At 50.3% G+C, this 21,161-nt stretch overlaps 1 protein-coding gene across 3 annotated transcripts in view; it reads right to left on the bottom strand.

Moving 5' to 3' along the window:
• Positions 1–2,897: 2,897 nt before the first annotated feature.
• Positions 2,898–21,161, bottom strand: part of ASTN2 (astrotactin 2) — a 354,980-nt gene continuing 336,716 nt past the window's right edge. For all 3 annotated transcript variants that reach the window (XM_064728027.1, XM_064728028.1, XM_064728029.1), the window contains exons 21-23: positions 11,838–11,938; positions 10,479–10,662; positions 2,898–3,805 (exon numbers count right to left, since the gene is read on the bottom strand). In XM_064728027.1, the coding sequence (XP_064584097.1) occupies positions 3,568–3,805; positions 10,479–10,662; positions 11,838–11,938 (523 nt within the window). In that variant the 3' untranslated portion in view covers positions 2,898–3,567. The remainder of the gene's footprint in view (positions 3,806–10,478; positions 10,663–11,837; positions 11,939–21,161) is intronic.

Below are 21,161 nucleotides of genomic sequence, written 5' to 3'. Positions count from 1 at the left end.
GGTATTGGCTGGCAAAAACAACCAGCTCTTGGGGCAGCAGCAATTTGCTTTGGAGCTGGGGTTCCTTTTCCCCAAGGGAGTCAGAGGAGTGGCAGGGGTCTGTGTGTGTGTGTGTGTGCACACTATAAAGCACAGGTCCATCTGTCAGCATTGCTGGGCTATGACTGCAAATGTTTATCTTGAAAGCCAGAGGGTTACATTCTCCAAAGTTTCCAGGGAGAAAATACAGACCCTTCCTTTGAGCTGTGTGCTGGAGGATGTGTAACCTCAACGAATTCCTCCGTTTTGTTTGGCTTGGGCGCACTGTGCCAGGTAGCATCACTGGCCAGAGGCTCTGCTGGCTTTGATCTGGGAGCTAGGTGTGCTTCACGACAGGTTAATGGCCATCAAGCCCTGCAGCCCAGAGTCTAGACTCTTCCACCTGCTCTGTACACATTAACACAGGCTCACACACAACCCGCTCTGTGCATGTACCCGTACGAGCAGCCAGTCTCACCATGGATGCAAAGCAAAGCTCCTCAGCAGCCTTCCAAAACAAGCAAACTGAGCCTCTGCAATGGACACAGCTGCACTGTGGATCCAGGGGACAACCAGCCTGTGCTCCTGCTCCATTCCCAGTCAGGGCTACCAGAGCTGGAGATCTCCTTTCCATCAGCATCTGCAACAAAACATTCCCCTGCTGCAGCTCTGTCCTTTCCCTGGAGCTCTGTGAGGGATGCACATCCCAGGTGCAAACAACACCACTCTGGGGGAGTTTGCAGTGTCAGAGAGGAGAAAAACATGCTGAGGGGCAGCCAGCCAGCCAGCTGCCTTGTATTCTGGCTGGCATCTCCTGTTCCTAACACCTAGCACCACACTCACAATGCAGAGGGATCCCAGGGGCAGCATTATTCCTGTCACACCTCGCAGTCACTCACAGAAAACACAGGCAATTTGTCCCTCAGGTTGGACAACACTGCCTGCAGTGAGGCCACAGAGCTGCTCCCCATCACGGGGCTTCCAAGAGAAATGAATCATCCCCGAGCCAAGCAAACAAAAACAAAATAAACCCCCGTGTTTATAAAAGTACAAGGAACGGCACAGCTGCGGGCCAGAACCTTGAGAAAACAAGACAGCTTCAAAGCACCTGGAGCTGCACCCGGTGAGCAGCAGGGACAGGATGGACCAGCCAAGCTCCCTGTGGCTGCTGCTGGCCCTGGCAGCCTTGGCCCGAGCTGTGTGCTGCCAAGTGTGCAGGGGACCTGTCCTGCAGGCAGCAGAGGCAGCTCCAGCCTGACCATCCCCTGACATATATTCATGCCATTCTCTCAGGAATGTCACTGGTCACCAGAGAGGAGAGATCAGTGCCTGCACCTCCATTGGCCTTGGTGAGGAAGCTGCAAAATGTGATATCATTTCCCCTCAGTCTCCTCTAGGCTAAACAAACTTGACCACAGCCTCTACTTGTATGTCTTTCACCCTTCCTCACCATCTTTGTGCCCCTGCTTTGGACATTCTCCAATGCCTTTAGATCTTTCTTATACTGTGGCACTCAAAACTGCACATCAGTCCTGGTCACTTGCATCAGTGCCTCCGAAGGGAGATTTGGGGGTTTTTCACCCAAATTGCACACCCTGTGTCCTGGCAGCACCTGAAGTGGGCAGCTTGGTCTGACACCACTCTGGGCACTGACCAGGCACCCCCACATTGGCATTCCAAGGCTTTTGTTGTGTGTTGTTGCAGCTCCAACCAGGAAAACTAAACTCTTCATTTGACTGCAACTAATCATGATCATCTCCTTCACCCCCACAGCCGAACTCCAAGGCCACCACTCACCCCCAGAGGGCAAAGGGATGGTGAAGAGGCAGCAGCAGTACTGGGCACTCAGAATTTTACACATTGTGGTGTCATGATCCCTCCCTTTGTTTTTGGTATGGTATAACCCTCAGGGACACACAGGCCATAGCCCAGAGCCCTCAGTCATCCTTCTCCCTCTGTCCATCAGAAAAAGGAATTTAGCTTAAAAATTAAGGCAACCTGCAATGCTTTGGAGATTGTCTTACAGGCTGCAATGTTACAGCAAAGTTTTCTGTGAACTTCAGCAGATTTTGACCAGGTGCTGGAGTCCTTCCCAAAGCAGATGGATGTAGCTCAAATGAAGAGACATAACCAAAGAGGGGAAAAAAAAAAGAGAAGTTCAGAAGGAACAATCAGAATTATTTGACTGGGTGCAAATCAGGCAAATAGGTTTAGCTCAAGAAGAAAAAGGTCTCTGTCTGAACCTTGTCCACATCAAATTCTGCACTGTTGTTTGGTTTGAAAACATTTTTGCTTTGAAACTCACCTCTTGTTTATTTGATTTGATGTTAAAGGGTTAAATAACCTGAAAAACTAAACAAAACTATTAGCTTTGGGCTGACTAAACTGATTAATTCAACCCACACTCCTCTCTCTTACCTCTCCAGGTTTGTTGTTCTGCTTTAAAAAGGAAAAAGCAATAGCTTTGAGCTGATCTGATTTTTGTATTTTTTCCCCTCTCACCCTCCCGCACTTTTTGGTTTGGCTACCAGGCTGAGAAATCCATTACCCACAGGGAGCCCAGGCCAGCCTAACCCACATCTGACAGTAAAACAAACCAGATTCTCCATGTCTTTTTAGCCCCTGGCTTTCTTCTTGGGCTTTCCCACACACTTCCAGCTCCCACTGGGACCAGTGGCTAAGCTGGGTGTTGAGGAAGTGTTGAGGAGGGGAGCCTGTAAGAAAGGCTGCACGTTTCCCTCTTTCCCTCCTTTTTGTGCATCCATCTTGAGCTCCCTCACCTCAGCCACATCCCAGGAGCGCCACACCAGAACTGAATCCCCATGGATGCCCAAGCAGAGGCGACACCACGTCAGGAAGAAACACCAGGGAAGCAAAGATGGACTCGATATGAATCTTTAATGCACAGAACAAGCTGCCGGGAGCCTTTCCAACGAAGGCTGCACACGGAGCCACCCCGTCCGCTCGGAGTGCTACAAAAGCCCAGCTTGCCTGCAGCGTCCCGGGCACCCGCCTGGCTCCCTGCCCCGGGACCCTCGCCGGTGTCACCCGCGCCACCTCCTCGGGCGTCCTCGGCCACCACGGCACCGGGGCCCCACGGCTGCTGCCTGCTGGCAGGGCAGGCAGGGCAGGGCAGGGAGGGGATCACCCTGCACCCATCAGCTCCCCTCTGCCTGGCCCTGGCCTCGAGTGGGCATCTCCTCCTCCCAGGGTTTTGGAGCGTGTAGTCCAGGAAATTCAGTAAGAAAAGATTAAAAAGGAGAGGCTTTTTTATGCTGAGTCAAATTAGGTGATTTCTTTTTTTTTTTCTTTCTTTTTTTTTTTTTTTTTCGCTTTTGAAAAATTAAAAAAAAAAAAAAAGGAAAAGAAATTAAAGTCCAACTTGCTCGTTTCTTGTTTCTCTGCTGTCTGTGTGAGAAAAAGTCCTGTTTGGCCTCGCTGTCCCCTTCATCACCCGATCCCAAACCCCACCAGCCACTCAGCACATCACAAGTCCTCGACTCCTCGGAGTCCCTTTGCCTCCCACAGCTCCAGGCCCCGCTCCTTCCCTCACCGCCCCTTGGACTCCCCGTAGGTGTTGCGCAGCATGGAGACCATCTTCTCCTCGCAGGTGACTTTGGTGTCCCTCAGGATGCTGTACCAGACCACGCCGGGCGGCCGCACCTCCTCGCTGCGGCAGAACAGGTAGGGCATGGTCTCGGTGCGGCTCTGGATGTAGGCGCTGCGCAGCAGCGTCGAGCAGTGGCTGCTCACCTTCTCCAGCCTCCTCAGGATCAGGTGAGCCTTCCTGCAGGGGACAGAGATGGGAACAGAGCAGGGCACGCAAGGCACAGGGGACACCAGCAGTCAGGATTTCTGCATTCTGCCACAGCTCTGTCTTGTGGCAAGAATGGGCAAGACCCATTGCCTAAGACATTGTGTTTCCTATTCCAAGTGGAAAGAAGCTCTGTTTTTCCCAAAGTTCTGGGTATATCTACCATTTAACAGCACCAAGACCTCATGTCTTACCCACTGGAGCAGCTTGTGTGCCCTGGGGACACTCTGCCCAGATAGATTGTCACCACCACCATATGATCCTGGCCAGCTCCAGCACAAGTGCTGGCCCCACCAGCACCTTCCTGCCCCTGTGACAGTGTTTACAGGGGTCCCAGGATGAGGGAAGAGATGAGGATCTGACTCCATGTTTCAGAAGGCTTTATTTATTATTTTATGATATATATTATATTAAAACTATACTAAAAGAATAGAAGAAAGGATTTCATCAGAAGGCTAGCTAAGAATAGAAAAAGAAGAAATGACAACAAAGGCTTATGTCTCGAACAGACAGTCCCAGCCAGCTGACTGCAATTGGCCATTAATTAGAAACATCCAACATGGACCAATCACAGATGCACCTGTTGCATTCCACAGCAGCAGATAACCATTGTTTACATTTTGTTCCTGAGGCTTTTCAGCTTCTCAGGAGGAAAAATCCTAAGGAAATGACTTTTCTCTTTTTCATAAAAGATGTCTGTGACATGCCCCTGACTGACCAGCACAGCCCTCCCTTTCCTGATTTCCCAAGTCTGCAGGAGGTAAACAGCCCAAAAGGACTGACACTGGAAGAGTGAGGAAAAAAAGCACAACACATTACGACAAAACAAAATAAACCCGTAAGAAACCAAGAATCCCCTTGTGGGAGTCTGCAAAGTGCTAAATCAAACAAAGGGAGGGAAGAGGGTTTACTTCAGTGGTCTGAAAGTTTCAAGATCACAGATTATTTCCTCTCCCTCTGGTGCCACAGGAAATCTCTGGATTCAGGAGTTGGGGATTTCACAGTTGCTGCAGGAATGTAAATTCCTGATAATGATATGTCAGGGGCAGCACTGTCAGTCAGCAAGGCATAAACATGGGGATTATTTGATTATGAAAGCTGAGTGGTGTTGCAGCTCAGGCTGTGAGCTGCTCCCAGCCCAGGGGGAGCATTGGGAGCCTGATGTCTGGACACCAGGGAAGGGCTGGTCAGGGTCACCTCAATGCCACCACAGAGGGCAGAGAGGGTGGCAGGAGACAAGAGGACATCCCGGCACCCCCAGCCAGATCAGACTCTCCACCCAGAGTGGGAACACTGGATCAAAGGCTGCAGGAAACCACTGCTCCTCCAGGGCTGCACATGGAAAATTGTCCCACTCCTCCCCAGGGTGATGTGCTCTGGGTCAGCTTTGAGGGCAAAGGAGGAATAAAGGAAGTTGGGTCTTCCTGGACAACACTCCATGGTTTCCATTTATGGATTTTTATCCACAAAGACACAAGGCAAAGAATAAAAATAAAAATTAGGATAAATATTAAAAAAATAAAATTATAATAATAAAAATTTTAGGGCAATTTTAACCTTGTTAGCTACACACATCTATAATAATGATGTCATGGGCTGAGCTCTGACACAACACCTCTGCTCATGTTACTCTCTCCACAGCAGCCACCTGACCTACAGCATCTGGTGCTCCTACCACACACCAAGAGCTGACACGCTGCCAGGAACAGGTCCTGTGCCCCTTGGAGCCACAAATTCCATGATGGCATTAGGTGCTTTTGGTGAAGGCTGATTGATTCAAGCTCAGCTCAGCAGCAAACCAAACTCTGTAGTGATTGTCACTACAGCTGCCAAACTTCAGCAAATCAGTCACTGCCACCACCTGTGCCACTTCCTGCTGGGATCAACCTGCCTGGATGAATTTCTTCTGATCTGTTCCTAAGGTCAGGAGCTGGTGATTCTTCCAGTTCTTCCCATCCTCATGCTGGGAAATTTTCTTAATATCTGCACTGGTTCTTTCCTTCAGGGAAGGGTGAACAAGCACAGGACCCACCTCAATGGATGGATTTTATGTCAGCTGGCCATGCTCAGGAGGAGATCACTCAAGCCAGAGCACCCTCACAGAGAAGAAATCTCATCTCTCTCCAACTCCATAATCACCCTGGTTTATCCCAAAGCTGCTCTACTACCAAACTGGGGTGCTGGCCCTTCCCCAGCCCTTTAGCTTGTTCTTGGGCTGGTGTCCATGGACCTGAACAATGTGCCAATACAGGGAAATTGTCTATTCAGAGGTCAAACAAGCAATCATTGGGTATTCCCCCCAGACTGGTTACTATTCCAGCTTACCACAAGGCCTCTCCCAGCCACAGCAAGAGGGGAGCAATGAGGAGTGGCCATGACCAGCCCTTGAGGAAAACCCTCATGGTGGGTAACCAACATCAACACAAGGAGTGGGTATTTTAGCTGGCCAGTGACCCTCTGCTAGCCCTTCCTCTATTCCACTCTTCCCTTCCTCTATTCCCTTCTCACCACTTCCCTTATCCTACCCTCCACAGCTCTTCTCACCCATCTCTCACTTTTCTCCCACACAACCTGCCTTTGCCTCCATTTCCCTTGGCCTTCTCTACTTTCCTATTTCCTTACTTGCTCCACTACATTTTAATGATCTCCTGGATATTGCTAGAACTCACCATGCTGTCCTTGCTTCCTTGTATATACTCAGACCTCTCATCCAGGCAAATATTCCTACATATGGGAAGCACTTCAAGGATGGCAAGAAATCCAGGGGTCAAACCATCCCAACCTGCTGATGCCTGCTGTGCCAGAGGCTGGGATTCTCCTGGAGCTGTCTCCACACACCTGCTGCATCCACAGCCCACTCTGTGCAGTCAATCCCAGGAAAAACCTGTTTTTAAGGATGGGATGTGGGACATGATGAGCTGGCCCTGTGAGATACTGGAAACACTGAACTGTGGTCACAGAGGGGACAGGGTGATGGGGCAGAGGGAATCAGGCCCCTCGCTTTTGATGCCCAGTGCCAAAGCTGCAGTTTTGATGGGTTTCAGTGGTTTGAGTCATTTATTTTAGCAGGGTAATGAAGTCATGTGTAAATGTTAGATTTAGCTTTCGGCTGTCAGCTGTTCCCTCTTAAAAAAAAACAAGGAGGAAGAGAGACAGAGTGGGTGAGGGGAGGGGTGAGAAAGAGAGAGAGGCTTTCTGGTGAAGACTGGGTAATAAATTACAGGAGCAGCTCTTGGGCTGCCAATTTAACACCATAAATCAAGGCCCGGGTATTACCCAAGTGCTCCCCACGGAGGGCTGTCGGGTCAGAACGACCACCTTTTCAAATACTGGAAATGAAATCTTCCTAAATGCTGACCAACCTCATCCCTGCCAGGAATTGCAATTTATTGCCTTATTAAAGGGCAGGAATTAGGAGGGGACAGCGAGAGGGGAGTCACTCTCCTGGCTGCCTGTGGCTGGACCCCAAGGGATGAAGTGACCCCACAGCCCAGATGGGGATGTCCCCATGTTGGTGTGGGCCAGCAGTGCCCTCTCTGCCACCACAGGAGCCAGGGATTGGCTCTGGACTGCACTTAGGAGGTGCATTTAGGAGGTCGCAGCACAGCCACAAATGATGAAGAGGGGGATTTAAAAATAGTGACAGCTCTAAGCAGGCACTTCCCTCTGCGGTGCCTCGTGGCATGGAGGGGGAGAGGAAATGGGAGGGGATGGGTGTCTGCTGCCAGGGCACTTCCCAAGGGCTCCTGCATCAACAGAGACAGGGCCCTGAGGCCTTGGACAGCCCCAGCTCTGCAAGGATTTGCCAGAGAGCAGGAGCTCCCTGTTCTGCCCCGTGCCAGGGGTGTCCCTGATGGGGTGTTTGTCCCCTCCAGCTGCACAGGGGACAGCCAGCACTCACCTTGAGGGCTGATAGGGGATCAAAATGCATCCAGAGCCAGCCAAGCCCTGCCCTTACTCACCTTGGAGGGAGGTACTAAAAGCAGCATGAAGGAGCCATTAAGGAATGATACCTGGGCTGGAAGGAAGAATGAGATTCCTGAGACTGCAGGGAGGGGTGGCTGCCTGGCTGCTGTGTTCCTCTATGAGGTGGTTTTGTCATAAATCCACATTTTCCACTCTGCTGAGAACTGACCTGGGTCTTTCAGACCCTTGTGTGTGAGGACAGTGAGTCCAGGACTTGATGGCCTCTTCTTATCACAGCCTCCCATCAGAACATTGCATTCCCTCTTGTACCAGAAGGCAGCTGCTTTGGAGATGCATGTCATGTCCCTTGGCCAGCCCAGCTGCCTGCCTGGGTGACTGGCTAGGGCAGGGGACAGGTTGTGAGCCCTGGGCTGATGCCATGCACTGACCCCAGTGTTGCTGGTAGCCACAAATAGGGGCATGGAAAGAAGATTTTAATTTAATTATTTGTTCTGCCTCCTCTTAAAATCCATCCCCAGCTTGCAGTGATCATAAGAATCATCCTGAAAACACAGCAAGAGAAAATAATGGTGAAATTTCCCTGTGGCTGTGATAGGAAGCAGGCTGGCTGCAGGGATCCAGAGGTCTAGATGCACAGTAGCATTAAAGTTCACTGATTTAGACAGATTCTTCTGTCTTGTTGGAACAAATTAACTGTGTGAGATTCACTCAGTGTCTGTGAGAGGAATGGGGGGAGCAGGAAAGGGGCTGTGGTTGCTAGAGGAGATGAGCAGGATGAGGCAAGCCAGGTGTTGAGATGCTGCTGACCACAGAAAATCCTGGTTTAGGGCCACCTATGAGCTAAGTTTTTAATGTCTCCTTAATGTAAACGGTCTGGTTGGGACATCTGGCTGTCAGTGTGCCTTCTTGCCAGCAGCTGTTTGCACTAACCTGTGGCTTTCATGGAAACTGGGCTCACGAGGGCCTCGGTGTGATGTATTTATTACACAGAGGCAGCCGGCTCCCCTCTTGTCGCTCTGCTTTATGAGTGAACGCTCACTGTGAAGCCCAGGCTCATCTGATAAACATTTCAAGGTACAAAAATGCCTGTCCCTCTGGGAAGGAGAGCAGCCTGTCAATTAAAATCCTCTTATGAGATGGCCTCCCTTGGCAAAATAATTTAAAAATAATAAAAAATCCTCGTTGTCTCCTGCTGTGTCAGTGGTTCTGCTTCTGTCCAAGCTCCCTGAGAAGCCAGGCTGGATGGCAGAGCTTCTCTCTTGTCACTGGCTGCCTTGGCTTTTATAGATCCATCCCCTTGGCTGCAGATCACGTATTTCTCAGGGCACAGGAGTGCTGGGAGGAACTCCCCTGGCTCAGTGGGGACAGCAAACAGCAGCCAAGTTGACCATGGGCTCCAGTTCTAGCTGGGTCCTGGAACTGGCAGCTTAAATGTCACCCTGTCGCCCCTTAGCTTGGAGCAGGTATCAGGTTAGGCAGCATCCTTCAGTGGGTTTGGTCTCAAGTAACAGGGGAAATAAAGATATGTAAGAAGAAGCTGATGGCTCCCAGGGATTCAGAAATAAAGGAACAATTGCAAAGGACAAACAAGCCTGCAGTGTTATCAGAGGGAAGGCAGGGAGAAGATGAGAGTGGCTCTGTGCCAGAGGCCACGGAACTACCAAAGAAACTATGACCGAGGTCATCTCTGGAGAAGGACAAGCCCCAGGCCAGCTTGGATCTGTGTCCAGAAGGGGTGTAAAGTTGTGAGGTGTCATCCTGGTATTATGGAGAGATCCTCAGCCACATCCAACAAGCAGATAGGAACAAAGGGAGAAGGAAAAACTTTTGCAGGCCTGTATTACATGTTGGGGAAGATGAAACAGAAAAGCCTTATAAATATGATTGCCTGGCAAAAGATTTTGAGAATATAGAAACTATAAGCGAGATTGAAATGAAAGCAAGCTTTGAGATCCCTCAGTTACTGAACAACTGGAAAACAATGGTGTGGCCAGCTGAAGGTTATGCCCTTTTGATGGAACAACACCCTCTGCTTGCAGACAGGCCCAAGGGTCAGAGCAGACCCTACAGCTTGGCAGAAGGGGTCCAAAGAGGAGTTTGTAGGGTTTAAAATGTAACACAGTATGGTAATGTAGTGATTCTTATAGGCTGTATGTAAATGCCATACGATTTGTATCTTGTACTAGATTGGTTAGTGAGAATTAGAATATTCAACACAGAAGAAGATTTAATGTATTGTAATGGGAAACTCGCTCTCTTACCCCCTTTTACTGTCTTATGCTTTTGCTCTCTTACCCTCTCATCCTCTCTCTCCCTCTCTCGGGCCTGCTCTGAGTTGTGGCTGGCACCTCCCAGCAGGGCTCTGCACCCAGGCCGTTTGCAATAAACCGCAAGTTCCAAGCCCTGCCTCCAGAGATCTCTCGTCTCCATGCATCCCGACCGTGCTACCCTCGATGTTCTTATAATTACATCCTTTGCCCCCCACTCCTCAGTGTTTCCAAGCCCCCAGCTCACCCAGTTCAGGCTGGGTGATACAAAGACCACTGAGCTGCCAGTGTCCCACCAGCATTCATCCAAGGACTGAGCAGGACCTGCTGCTCCAAGGGGATGCAGGACAGCTTGGTGAACACCAAAAGGGGGCTACAAGGAGGTCACATCCCCAGTGCCCAGGCAGAGGAGTGCTCTGGGGCAGGGCAGGACACAGGGAAGGGACAGGTACCTGGGCCCCAGCTCATCCTCGCTGCGCCACACGAAGTCCCCAAACTTCTCGTAGTGGGAGTTGTAGTGGTGCTGGACTCGGAAGAGCATGGAGGCAGAGACCTCCATCAGGGTGTTGTAGGCTGTCTGCTGCTCCTTCCCGCTCGTGTAGCCGTTGTAGAGGTTGTAGATTTTGTCAGCTATCTCTGGAAAGGATCAGGGCATGGCATTAATGACCAGCTGAAGGTGCTAATGTGGGAAGAAGAGGAGCAGAGCCCTTGGCTGGGCTGGCAGCTGGGCTGGCAGGTGCGGTTGCTTTGCCCATGCAGGGGCTGATCCTGCAGTGATGCCCTGCATGAGCACAGCTCTCACAAACACTCCAGCAATACTCCATGATGGAGCAGAAGGAGGAGAGGCAAAAAGCCACCAGGACAGGCAGACAGCCTTATCCTCCCAGGAAGGGCAGGCAAGCTCTTCCCAGCTTCACCAAACCAAAAGCCCTTGGCAGATATGGTGCTAAAGAATAGGAAGAGATCAACACTTGATCTCAGGAAAGCCCTTCAGCCAGAAATGCAGCACCTCATCATTGTGGTCCTTGGCTGGAGCAGCTCAGATGTGTTAAACAAGAGCATTAACTATATACTGTAGAAAAAAAATCTCTTTTTGGAGACGAGAAATGCACAAAACTGCATCTCCTCCTTTCTCCTTAGTCTCCTGTTTGCTGTTTTTCCATGGGAATGCTTTTCTTATTGAACCTAGACCTAACCAAAATATTTTTCTGTGTGATATTCCCAATGGAAAGCAAGCAAGAAAGAGAACAGGTAACATGATGGTCACTTAGAGGAATCCTTTAAAACTTAGAGGAATCCTTTTAAACCTGAAAGCAGCAAGGTGCTCTGGTTTGGGTGTAAGGACAAGTGGGATCAGTTTCAAAACTGAACAATGAAAATGTGCAAAAGTAGCTGGGCTTTTATCAACATTTCTGTTTCCAAACTGATGTAGCTGCCTCCAGCATCCCTTCAAACATCCAGAGGTGCCCTGCACGGCCCAGCCAGGGCTGCTTCTATCAGGATTGTGGGAAGGGATTGCTCTTCTTGCAGGGGCCTGTTTCAGACACACAGCACCAGCTCCCACAGCCAGGCATGGCAAGGATGCCATGGAGTCACCACTGCCCAGCCAAGGAGACTTTGCCCCTGGACACTCCTGCAATTTGTGACCCACCCCCAAGTGAGCATCCCTGTGCCCATGGGTGAATTTAAAGGAGCCTTCCCACCGGGAGAGAAGGGCCTGGGCAGATTTGTGGGGGCATAGTGAAGAAAGAAAAATTAAAATCAGCATGAAATGTCTCCTGGTGTGGAACACAAGGCAGCTGGACACTGACCTTCAGCCTTGCTGTCATCCACCAGCGGGCAGGCTGTCCTCAGGGTGACTGTGCTCAGCTCTGAGTGTCTCCCTCGTGTATCCACTGCATACAGCGTGAATCTGGAAGGCAGCAAACAAAAGGAAAACAATGTCTTGATCCCTCAGTCCCACACCACCAGGTTGTTAAGGGAACCAGCCTTCAGAAGAGAAAGGAAAATTGTGGTCCAGGCACTGTCAGTCAGTTTTGGCATCTCAAGGAGATGTGAGATGATCTCTTGGAACAGAGGAGAACCCAGGGACAGGCTACTTCATCCCTGTCTGGAATCTGTGGGGCTCCATTTCCTCTCCCCTCATCCCAGGGACCCCTGTGGGGCTTCACCCTGAGCCCTGCTGACTGCAGAGGGATGCAAACACCCCAGGGCTGCTCTGCCATACTCTGATGTGAACATTACATTACACCATGGTGCTGTTTGTGATCCCAGCTCCTCTCTGGCCCTTCAGGGAGCAGGGCAGTAATTCTTGCTGTAAGTGGGCTCTGTGCTGACAAGTGACAGCTCGTACTCATCCTGTGAACGGCCCTTGAGTTGTTTGCTGCCTCGTTTCCTCACAAGGGTGGGGCTGGCTAAAGGGTGGGAATGATAATTTCACACTTGAAGCTAATGGAGAGCATCTGACAGTAAAATATGGCTTTTGTGCCTGATGGAGCATTGAATAAACAGGCTGTGGCTGCGTGGAACGTCCTGGGATGCTGAGCCCAGAGTCCTGCTCAGGGCATCAAAGCTCCAGGACGAGAATGCTTCTTCGCAGCAGGGGTGACAATCTTCTGTCCACTCTCCCAAAGGGCATCAGTTCATGTTTATTCACTCTGAGCTGGGCATGGCAACTCAGGCTGGCTTTGACAAAGTGCAGGGGCTGGTTTGAACCCCTCAGAGGTCTGAGATGCCTGGTGGTGGGGCTCCCAGCCTGAGAAATACCATGCCACCCCTCCTTAGCCTAAGGTAAAACTGACCAGCTCTTGCAAGTGAGTGTAAGGAGTATTATGAAAGCAGCTGAAGCTTAAAAGGGATTGAGACCCTGACATCTGTTTATTTAAGTAATGGTCCTAAGTCCTGAGCATCCTTGGGGGTGACAGGAGCAATGCCTCCCTCATTCCCACCCCACACACGAGCACTGCCAGCCGCCTCCCTCCTCCCTGCAGGCCCTGCACATCCCACATGTGGCTGATAAGAACTGACATCTGCACGGTAGCAATTCCCAGCACAGGACAGATTCCCTACAAGCAATTAGCATTAGCTCTCTGCCAATGCTTGCTGTCTGAAAGGATGCCAGCAGACTGCCAAGGAACTCACTTGTGTGCAGGGACAGCTCCCATTCTCACAAAGCTGGGCACACAGGGGATGCACACGCTCAGCTCACCCAAGGAGATGCTGTTTAATCCTTTTGGTATGACAGCATTTTCCTTAATTTACCAGGAGCATTGCTTAGAGTGGGAGTATCTCAAGAAGGACATACATCCACACTGTGCCACTTCACAAGCACCACACACAGGCTGCTCTCACTGTGGGACACACAGAGCTACAGGGCAGCACACAATTCCATGCAGGAGTCTGACTGCAGGGCTTTGCATCCCATCCTGAAGGTGCCACCAGCCCTTTCCCCCCCTTCAAGGGGAGTGAGGAGTCTCCTGCTGGGAGCAGGGAGGGTTTGTGTCTCAGCAACACCAACAGGGGCACCCAGGGTTGGGCAGGGGTGTTGGGGAAGATGAAACAGGAAAGCCTTATAAATATGATTGCCTGGCAAAAGATTTTGAGAATATAGAAACTATAAGCGAGATTGAAATGAAAGCAAGCTTTGAGATCCCTCAGTTACTGAATAACTGGAAAACAATGATGTGGCCAGCTGAAGGTGATCCCCTTTTGATGGAACAACACCCTCTGCCTGCAGACAGGCCCAAGGGTCAGAGCAAACACTACAGCTTGGCAGAAGGGGCCCAAAGAGGAGTAATAGGGTTTAAAATGTAACACAGTGTGGTAATGTAATGATTCTTATAGGCTGTATGTAAATGCTGTAGGATTTGTATCTTGTACTAGATTGGTTAGTGAGAATTAGAATATTCAACACAGAAGAAGATTTATTGTATTGTAATGGGAACTTCGTTCTTTTAGCTCTTAGCTCTTGCCTTTTACTCCCTTACCCCTTTTACTCTCGTATGCTTTTACTCTCTTACCCTCTCATGCTCTAACATGAGCCAATCCCAGATGCACCTGTTGCATTCCACAGCAGCAGATAATCAATGTTTACATTTTGTTCCTGAGGCCTCACAGCTTCTCAGGAGGAAAAATCCTAAGGAAAGGATTTTTCATAAAAGATGTCTGCGACATTTGCTTTGGGAAAAGGGTGAGCAGAGCTAATGTGTAACCTCTGCTCTGCCTGCAGCAGCTCAGGCTGGCTCCATTAGCTCTGAGGCAATCAGTGGCAGAGCGCTTTCCTTGGAAAACAGAAGACTTTTATCAAAACATAATTGTAATATTCAGCAATCAGTGTCCATTTCACCTATTCCATCACCACTGGGGTCAGGAGGATTGGTTGGGTGTTGAAGCACATCCACCCCTTTGGGTGATGCTGAGGACCTGTGTGAGCCTTTTGACTGCACTCCTCCCCTCTGCCCAGCTCACACAGGAGCAAAGTCACTCAGCTGCCAAGAGCATCTCTCCTGGTCAAGCCTGGGTTAAAAAATAGATGTCAAAAAACAAACCCTCATTTCATCTTTCTTTTTTTTTTTTTTTGGATGATGATGTAAGGGAAAAAAACAACAATGTAAATGGAAAAACATCAGAATCAAAGTGATTTTGATCTTGTCAAAAATTCTTTTTTTGAGAACAAACCCAACTGCTTTACCTCACCTGGAGCCAGTCCTCTTTCAAGAACCTTAGAGGAAACTCTTTCATCTCCATTCCTTGTGAATGACATGTTTTGGAGTCAGCACCAATCACCCCAGCTGGGCTGGAGGCTGGCAGCCCAGCAGCACACAGCCCCTGCACCTCTCCAGCTCCTTCCAGCCTGTGACCTCAGAAGGTTTTAACATTAATTACAGTCCAAAAGATCACCCTGAAGCACAGCAGTATTAATAGCTCTGTTTTATCGACAGTAAACAGAGACATATGGGGTGAAGCATCGTGCCCCGGAGAGGCTCAGTGACAGGAACAGTTTGAAAACTCGGGGGATGATGGTTTCCAATCTTGCTCTCAAACCACTTGACCACCCAGCCTCTGCAGCAAAACACTTTTATGGCCAGTTAATGGCACTGTGCAGAGTGCTGGGGTTTAGTTTTGTTCTTTTATTCCCGGAAATGGACAATTAAGAGAAGGGAGTGCAAAGACCTGTGTCTGTCTCTGTGTCTCTGTGCAAACCCAGCATTCATATCTTGCTGGAAACCTTCAGCTGATGCAGGCAAGGACCCAATGAGACACCAGTGGGGTGGCCAGTGGCAGAGAGACCACCAGGGCATGGGCATGTGGCTTAAAGCTAAAGGAGGGTGGGTTTGGATAAGGTATTAGGAAGAAATTCATTGCAATGAGGGTGGTAAGGTTACCAAAGCAGGTGTGGACTCCACAAGCCTGGAGGTGTTCAAGACCATCTTGGAAAAGGCTTGGAGCAACTTGGGATGGTGGAAGGCATCCCTGCCCATGGTAGAGGGTGGGAATGAGATGAGCTTCAAGGTCCCTTCTAACCCAAACCATTCCATGATTCTGCATCTACATGACAAACCAGGGGAAAATCAAAGTGATCCTGAGGGAGGGAGCCAAGCCAAGGGCAAAGTGGGATTCTCCATGGAGATCCTCCTGTCCCACTTAAATCTATTATGGTATTGTGGGCAAAGGACCAAGCCAGGAACCATCCTCACTGATGAGGATAGAGCTGCACTTGAATGGGCCAACCCTGGTAATTTGTAAATAAATGAGGTCAAACAGTGGTTCTGAGACCTCTGGGGTGAAGTCAAAGCCAGGAACTAAAAGGTCTCAGACCTACAGTTATTGCACGAAACCATGTCAGACAACCTGGAATGCCATATGGTAGCTACAATCTGGCAGAAGCTCCTTCATACCCTGGAGATGTTTTGTTTAGTGATAAACTTTCCTCACCACATTTCCTCATCTTCTCCCTGTGCTTTCCAAGGGAGCTCCAGGCTCCCTGCTACTGTCTCACAGCTGATTCTCTTCTTCACCTGTGCCTTCAGTAAGATCCTACACGAAAACTTGTATTTTTAGAAATACTAGAATGAATTTTAACTGAAGAGGTTTCAAAGAGGTCCAAACACACATGCTCTTGGCAGGGATCAGCGCTCCATGCCTGGAAATGCAGCAAATCACAGCATATAAAGTCCTATAAGGTAATGCTGGTTAAATGTTTACTTCTAAATTCAAATCTATTGGGACCTGAAGGAACTTTCAGGGAGAAATGGAAACCAATCAACATTTGCCTCAGGAAATGTCAATACCTTCCTCATAGATTCCCCACCCAGTGTTGGCTGAAGGCTGGGTTTTATCACCAGGCTCAAGATGCTTCTTGGGGAGGAAGAGAAAGCAAGAGGGAGATGTTAATGCTTTAGTTCCTGGAACCCAGTGGCTGTTGAGATTGTCTATTGCATTTCAAGAGATTTAAATACCAGAAAAGAATGCTTCTATCCTTTATATTTGGATATTTTCTCAATGCAGAGAAAATAACCAAAACCACAAATTTATACAGGCACAAAACTCTTAAGGCAGAGAATGAAAGCTCAAAACATGTTACTTATTTATAGACAGCATGTTTTCTTAACTGCCTCTCATGATGCTCATGACGTTTGAGTGCTTTACTCATGATCCTCATTTGCGGGAAGCGAGATAAGGACTTCTGAGCCTGACCTTCCTTAGCTGGGCTGCTGAGTTCTTTATATCCTACAGAGATACCACAGGCATTTCTGGTCTGCCTTGTTTGCTCTTCCTGAGGCCTTTGGGCTGGTGCAGCTGCTCCGTGAGATGCTGTACCACATGGGCTGCACGGGCCGCAGAGGAAGGCTCTGATAAGGAGGAGCTCAATTAGCACTCCCACAGATGCCAAGCCTCCTCACTAATTAAGCATGTGTTCTACTGGGACATGCAATGGCTGTGCTGCCAACCCAGGCTCTGAGAGAATCACAGAATCACAGAATAATGAGGTTGGAAGTGACCTCTGAGATCATCGAGTCCAACCTATGCCCTAATACCTCAACTGGACTATAGCACCAATGTCCAGTCTTTTTTTAAAGACATCCAGAGATGGTGATTCTACCACCTCCCTGGGAAGAGCATTCCAGTACTTTATTATTCTTTTGGTGAAGAATTTCTTCCTAATACCCAACCTATACCTTCCCTGATGTAGCTGAGACTGTGTCCTCTGGTTGTGTCAGTGCTGTCCAGGGGAAGAGACCAACCCCACCTGTCTGCAACCTCCCTTCAGGAAGGTGTAGAGAGCAATAAGGAGCCCATGTGAATGAAGGACAGGGCAGAGGAAGGACAGACCCCATGTGAATGAAGGGCAGGGCAGAGGTGCTGCTCTAGAGCCCAGTGTCACACAAAAACACAGCCTCAAGCTTTCCAGAGTGCTGCAACCACCAGATGCTCCTGCCAGTGGGGCTTGGCTTGAGCTTGGCTGATCTGCCTGGGCTTGGTGCCGCGTTCTGCAGCCACGAGACTCTTGCTGTTCACTCCAGCAGCTCGGCAAGGGCAGCCCTGGCTGGGGTCCCACACACAGCGTGATGGATTCTCCCTCCCCTGGCAGCGTGGCTACCACCAGCACCCGTCACGCCGAGCCTGAAAACACAAATCCTGCCCTGGCTGAGGTGTTACATGCACGTCCCGCCATCCCTCCCTGGCTGGCCACAGCCTGTCCGTGCCTCCTGCACAGCCCAGGCTGGCGGGGCTCGCACGCACCCAGCCCCAGCGTGCTGACACTCACACACATCACACCCTGCCTTGCCAGCCCTCCTCGCTTCCTGTTCCAGCTGAAAAACAATGCTGAGGCCTCCCTTTAAAAGCCCTCAGTGCAGCAGCTCTTGGCATTGCCTGCTTCCCTGCTGCCCAGTGATCTCAGCACGGAGATTGGGCACGAGGGATGGGGGCCAGGCTCGGGCTGTGCCAGGACGTGCAGAACGGAGCTGCCAGAATGGTGCCCCCAAACACACGTGGCTGGGAACAGACCCAATGGAGCTGCCAGAATGGTGCCCCCAAACACACCTGGGTGAGAACAGACCCAATGGAGCTGCCAGAATGGTGCCCCCAAACACACCTGGGTGGGAACAGACCCAATGGAGCTGCCAGAATGGTGCCCCCCAACACACGTGGGTGGGAACAGACCCAGCAGACCCTGCACTGTGCTCACGGGACACAAACAAACTGTTCTCTGCCATTCTTGCAGTCTGGGAGTGTCCTCAGCTCCCAGGCACCAAGGTGAGGGGCTCTCAGGAGGATTGAGTGGGGAGTGTGTTTCTCTGTCCTGATACCCACAGGTGAGCAGCATTAGACCTTCATCCCAACATTTCCTAGAGCTAAGAGCTAAAAGCATCCATAAATTACACACACAGTTTCCCTAAAAGACTCTTCTTGAGCAGCGTGGGAGCCCAGGGGTGCTGAGGGGTGGAGCAGAGCTTTGGGTGTTTCACCACATGTTCCACATGCCATGGGCTGTGCATGGTCCAGGAGCCACCCACACACTCCTGCCTCCTCACCATGGGCTTGTGCATCCCCTGCAGAGCCTCCCAGCCACTTCCATTGAGGAACATGGAGCATGGAGCAGGGCTTGCCTGCCAGCAGCTGCCTGGGCAGGCATGGAAAGGGGTGTGTGCATTTAGTGCAAGCATTCCCAATTCAGAAACCATTAGAATTTAAAAAGAAATCAAATCAAATAAAAAGCAGCCGGTCCACACAAGCCACAGGAATGCAGCTGAGCTTATTGACAAGTCTGTGATTTGAGAAAATTAAGAGAGGTAAATGAGAGCAACACCCCCCAGTCTCTGCAGCAAATGCTGAGCAGACAATTAGCAGGGGGTGGTTTGGGGAAGGAGAGGATTTCTTGGTCTATTTGTTGGGCTCTGGCTTTGGGCTCACTCATGCCATGGCCATGTCCATGGTGCCAGGGGAGGGCTGGTGCCCTGGCAGGGGACTGACCACACTGCATCCCTGCCAAAGGCCCTGCTGGAGCCTTGGGATTTGGGCAAAGCTTTACAAAGCAGTGGTCACTCTTGTGCCATCTCCCTGGGGCTGGCACTGCCACAAGTGTCTTCTGCTGTTCATTGTCTTTGCTTCCAGCTCTGCTTTCCCATGGTAAGGAAACAGTGGACAGTGCAATCCTGAGAAAAATTCCCATCTTTTAGAAAGCTCTCCTCACTGTTCTACCAACCAAGAAAATCACCTTTTATAACTGAGCTGCTTTTAACCATCTGTGACAGCTGACCTGCTCCCATCAGCATGATGGAGGAACAGGTTAGCAGCAACTGGTGCCACACTGGAATATAAAACCTTGCCATTACACCAAGGCATGGAATTGTCGGTGAACTGTTCTCACAATTCACACTTCTTGTCTTCCCAGGACAGCAAATGCTGTGAGACTAATCGTTATCCTTCAGCAGATGCCTCCCAACAAAACCAGACCACAGTTGTCAGATGGACCTGCCAGGACATGCCTCAGGTGTCTGATGCCTTTTGGAAGTGGATAAAACAGTGTCCATCAAATACTGGAGGAAGGAGGCAGGAGGAAGGCACAGGCTGCTCTGCACAGCAAGAAGCTGTTTGATCAGGGATACCTTGGAAAAAGGGCAGAGGAGACTTGATTTCTGAGACAGTGATGGCAGGTGGAGCTGGGGACAGGCTTGCACAGGCTGGGGTCCATCTTTGCTTTGTGTCAACCCTGAGAAAGTCACCCAGGGTTATCCTCGCTGCAAGGTTGCCTGAATTGCAGCAGATGCCATGGCCATGCTCAAAAATAGTGACTGGAAAGCATAGCACTTCTAATGGGGAGGAAGGCAGAGCCAGTGACTGCAGATGAATTACAGGGCTGCAGTGTCACTTTGGTGTCACAGCATCCCACACTGTGCTGCCCCAGGTCTCCAGGGCTTACACCCTTAGTTGTGAGGCCACAGAGAGCCAAAAGCTGGACTAGGCAGGTTTGGGTGCTGGTCCCTTCAACCCCTGGGCAGCATCTGCCCTGCACCTGAGCCAAGCTGTGATCCAGATTTGCTCAGCTCCCCCTCCTCTGAGCACTTAATCAACCTCCTTTTGTTTCAGATCCTTGTTAAACAGGATCCAAACAAAGGGTGAAGGGGAAAGAAAGAAAGAAATTAATTAAAAACCCTGACCCCTCCTTGCTACTGCCTGGATCTATTGTCTCCCTGACAAAGAAATGCCCAGCAGGGCATTCACCTTCCCAGCCTCAACCACTGATATCTTAATTTCCCAAGATTTCCCTCAAAACCCTGTCAATAACCCATCAGAGCAGTGATTCCCATTCCTGCCATGGCTGTGAAAGAAGGCCTTGATGCACAGGCCACCTTCTGTTCCCAAGAACCCTACTCCTGAATGGTACCTGTGTTGGACAGCCAAGATTCCAGGGGAGCCCCTCTGCCAGCAGACACCCTGTGAGCAGCGGGGCCAAGGCTGCCTTAGGTGAAAACGTTCCACTGGAAATGAGGGGAAAATGCCAGACGGGCCATGGCTTCATTCAGAAGGTGCAGGAATGTCACTGCCACCCTCCTGGCTGCTGCATCCCCATGGGGTCATCATCACCATGCACCTGAGAGCTCCAACAGTGCCACTGTTCCTCCTTGCCTTATGATCTCCTCCTTTGTCTCCCCGATCCTCGCCAGCTGTTGCAAGAGGCAGATAAAGACTACCCCTTCCCTCCCTGTCTGAGTACATCCTCCCAGGAGCAGCTTTGCCCCACTGAAGAGGGAAGAGCAGAGCAATCTCTGGAGAGAAGCTTGGAGCTCCTGATGGAGATGGGATGCGGTTGAGAGAGCAGCTCCTTGGCGTGGCAGCAGGACAACACACCCAAAGCAGCCACCCAGACACAGATAATATTGACACAGCTGATGTTGCAGCACTGGGGCTTTAGCCCCTAGGCACTCTTCAAGCAGGATTTAATTAGCTTGGAGATGCCCCAGCTGAATTCTGGGGTGTCCCATAGCGATGGGTCCCAGCTGGGAAGGCAGAACCATGGCAGAAGAAGCAGGATCACCATGGAATTACCAGCTTTAGAGAAGATGGACAGATGTCAGAACCCAGGTCATCCCTCTGGCTGTCCTGAGCAGCCCAGACCCCCTGCCAGGGGG

This window comes from Zonotrichia leucophrys, chromosome 17, assembly GCF_028769735.1.
Source record: "Zonotrichia leucophrys gambelii isolate GWCS_2022_RI chromosome 17, RI_Zleu_2.0, whole genome shotgun sequence".
NCBI lineage: Eukaryota > Metazoa > Chordata > Aves > Passeriformes > Passerellidae > Zonotrichia > Zonotrichia leucophrys.
This window is presented reverse-complemented; position numbering and strand designations above follow the sequence as displayed.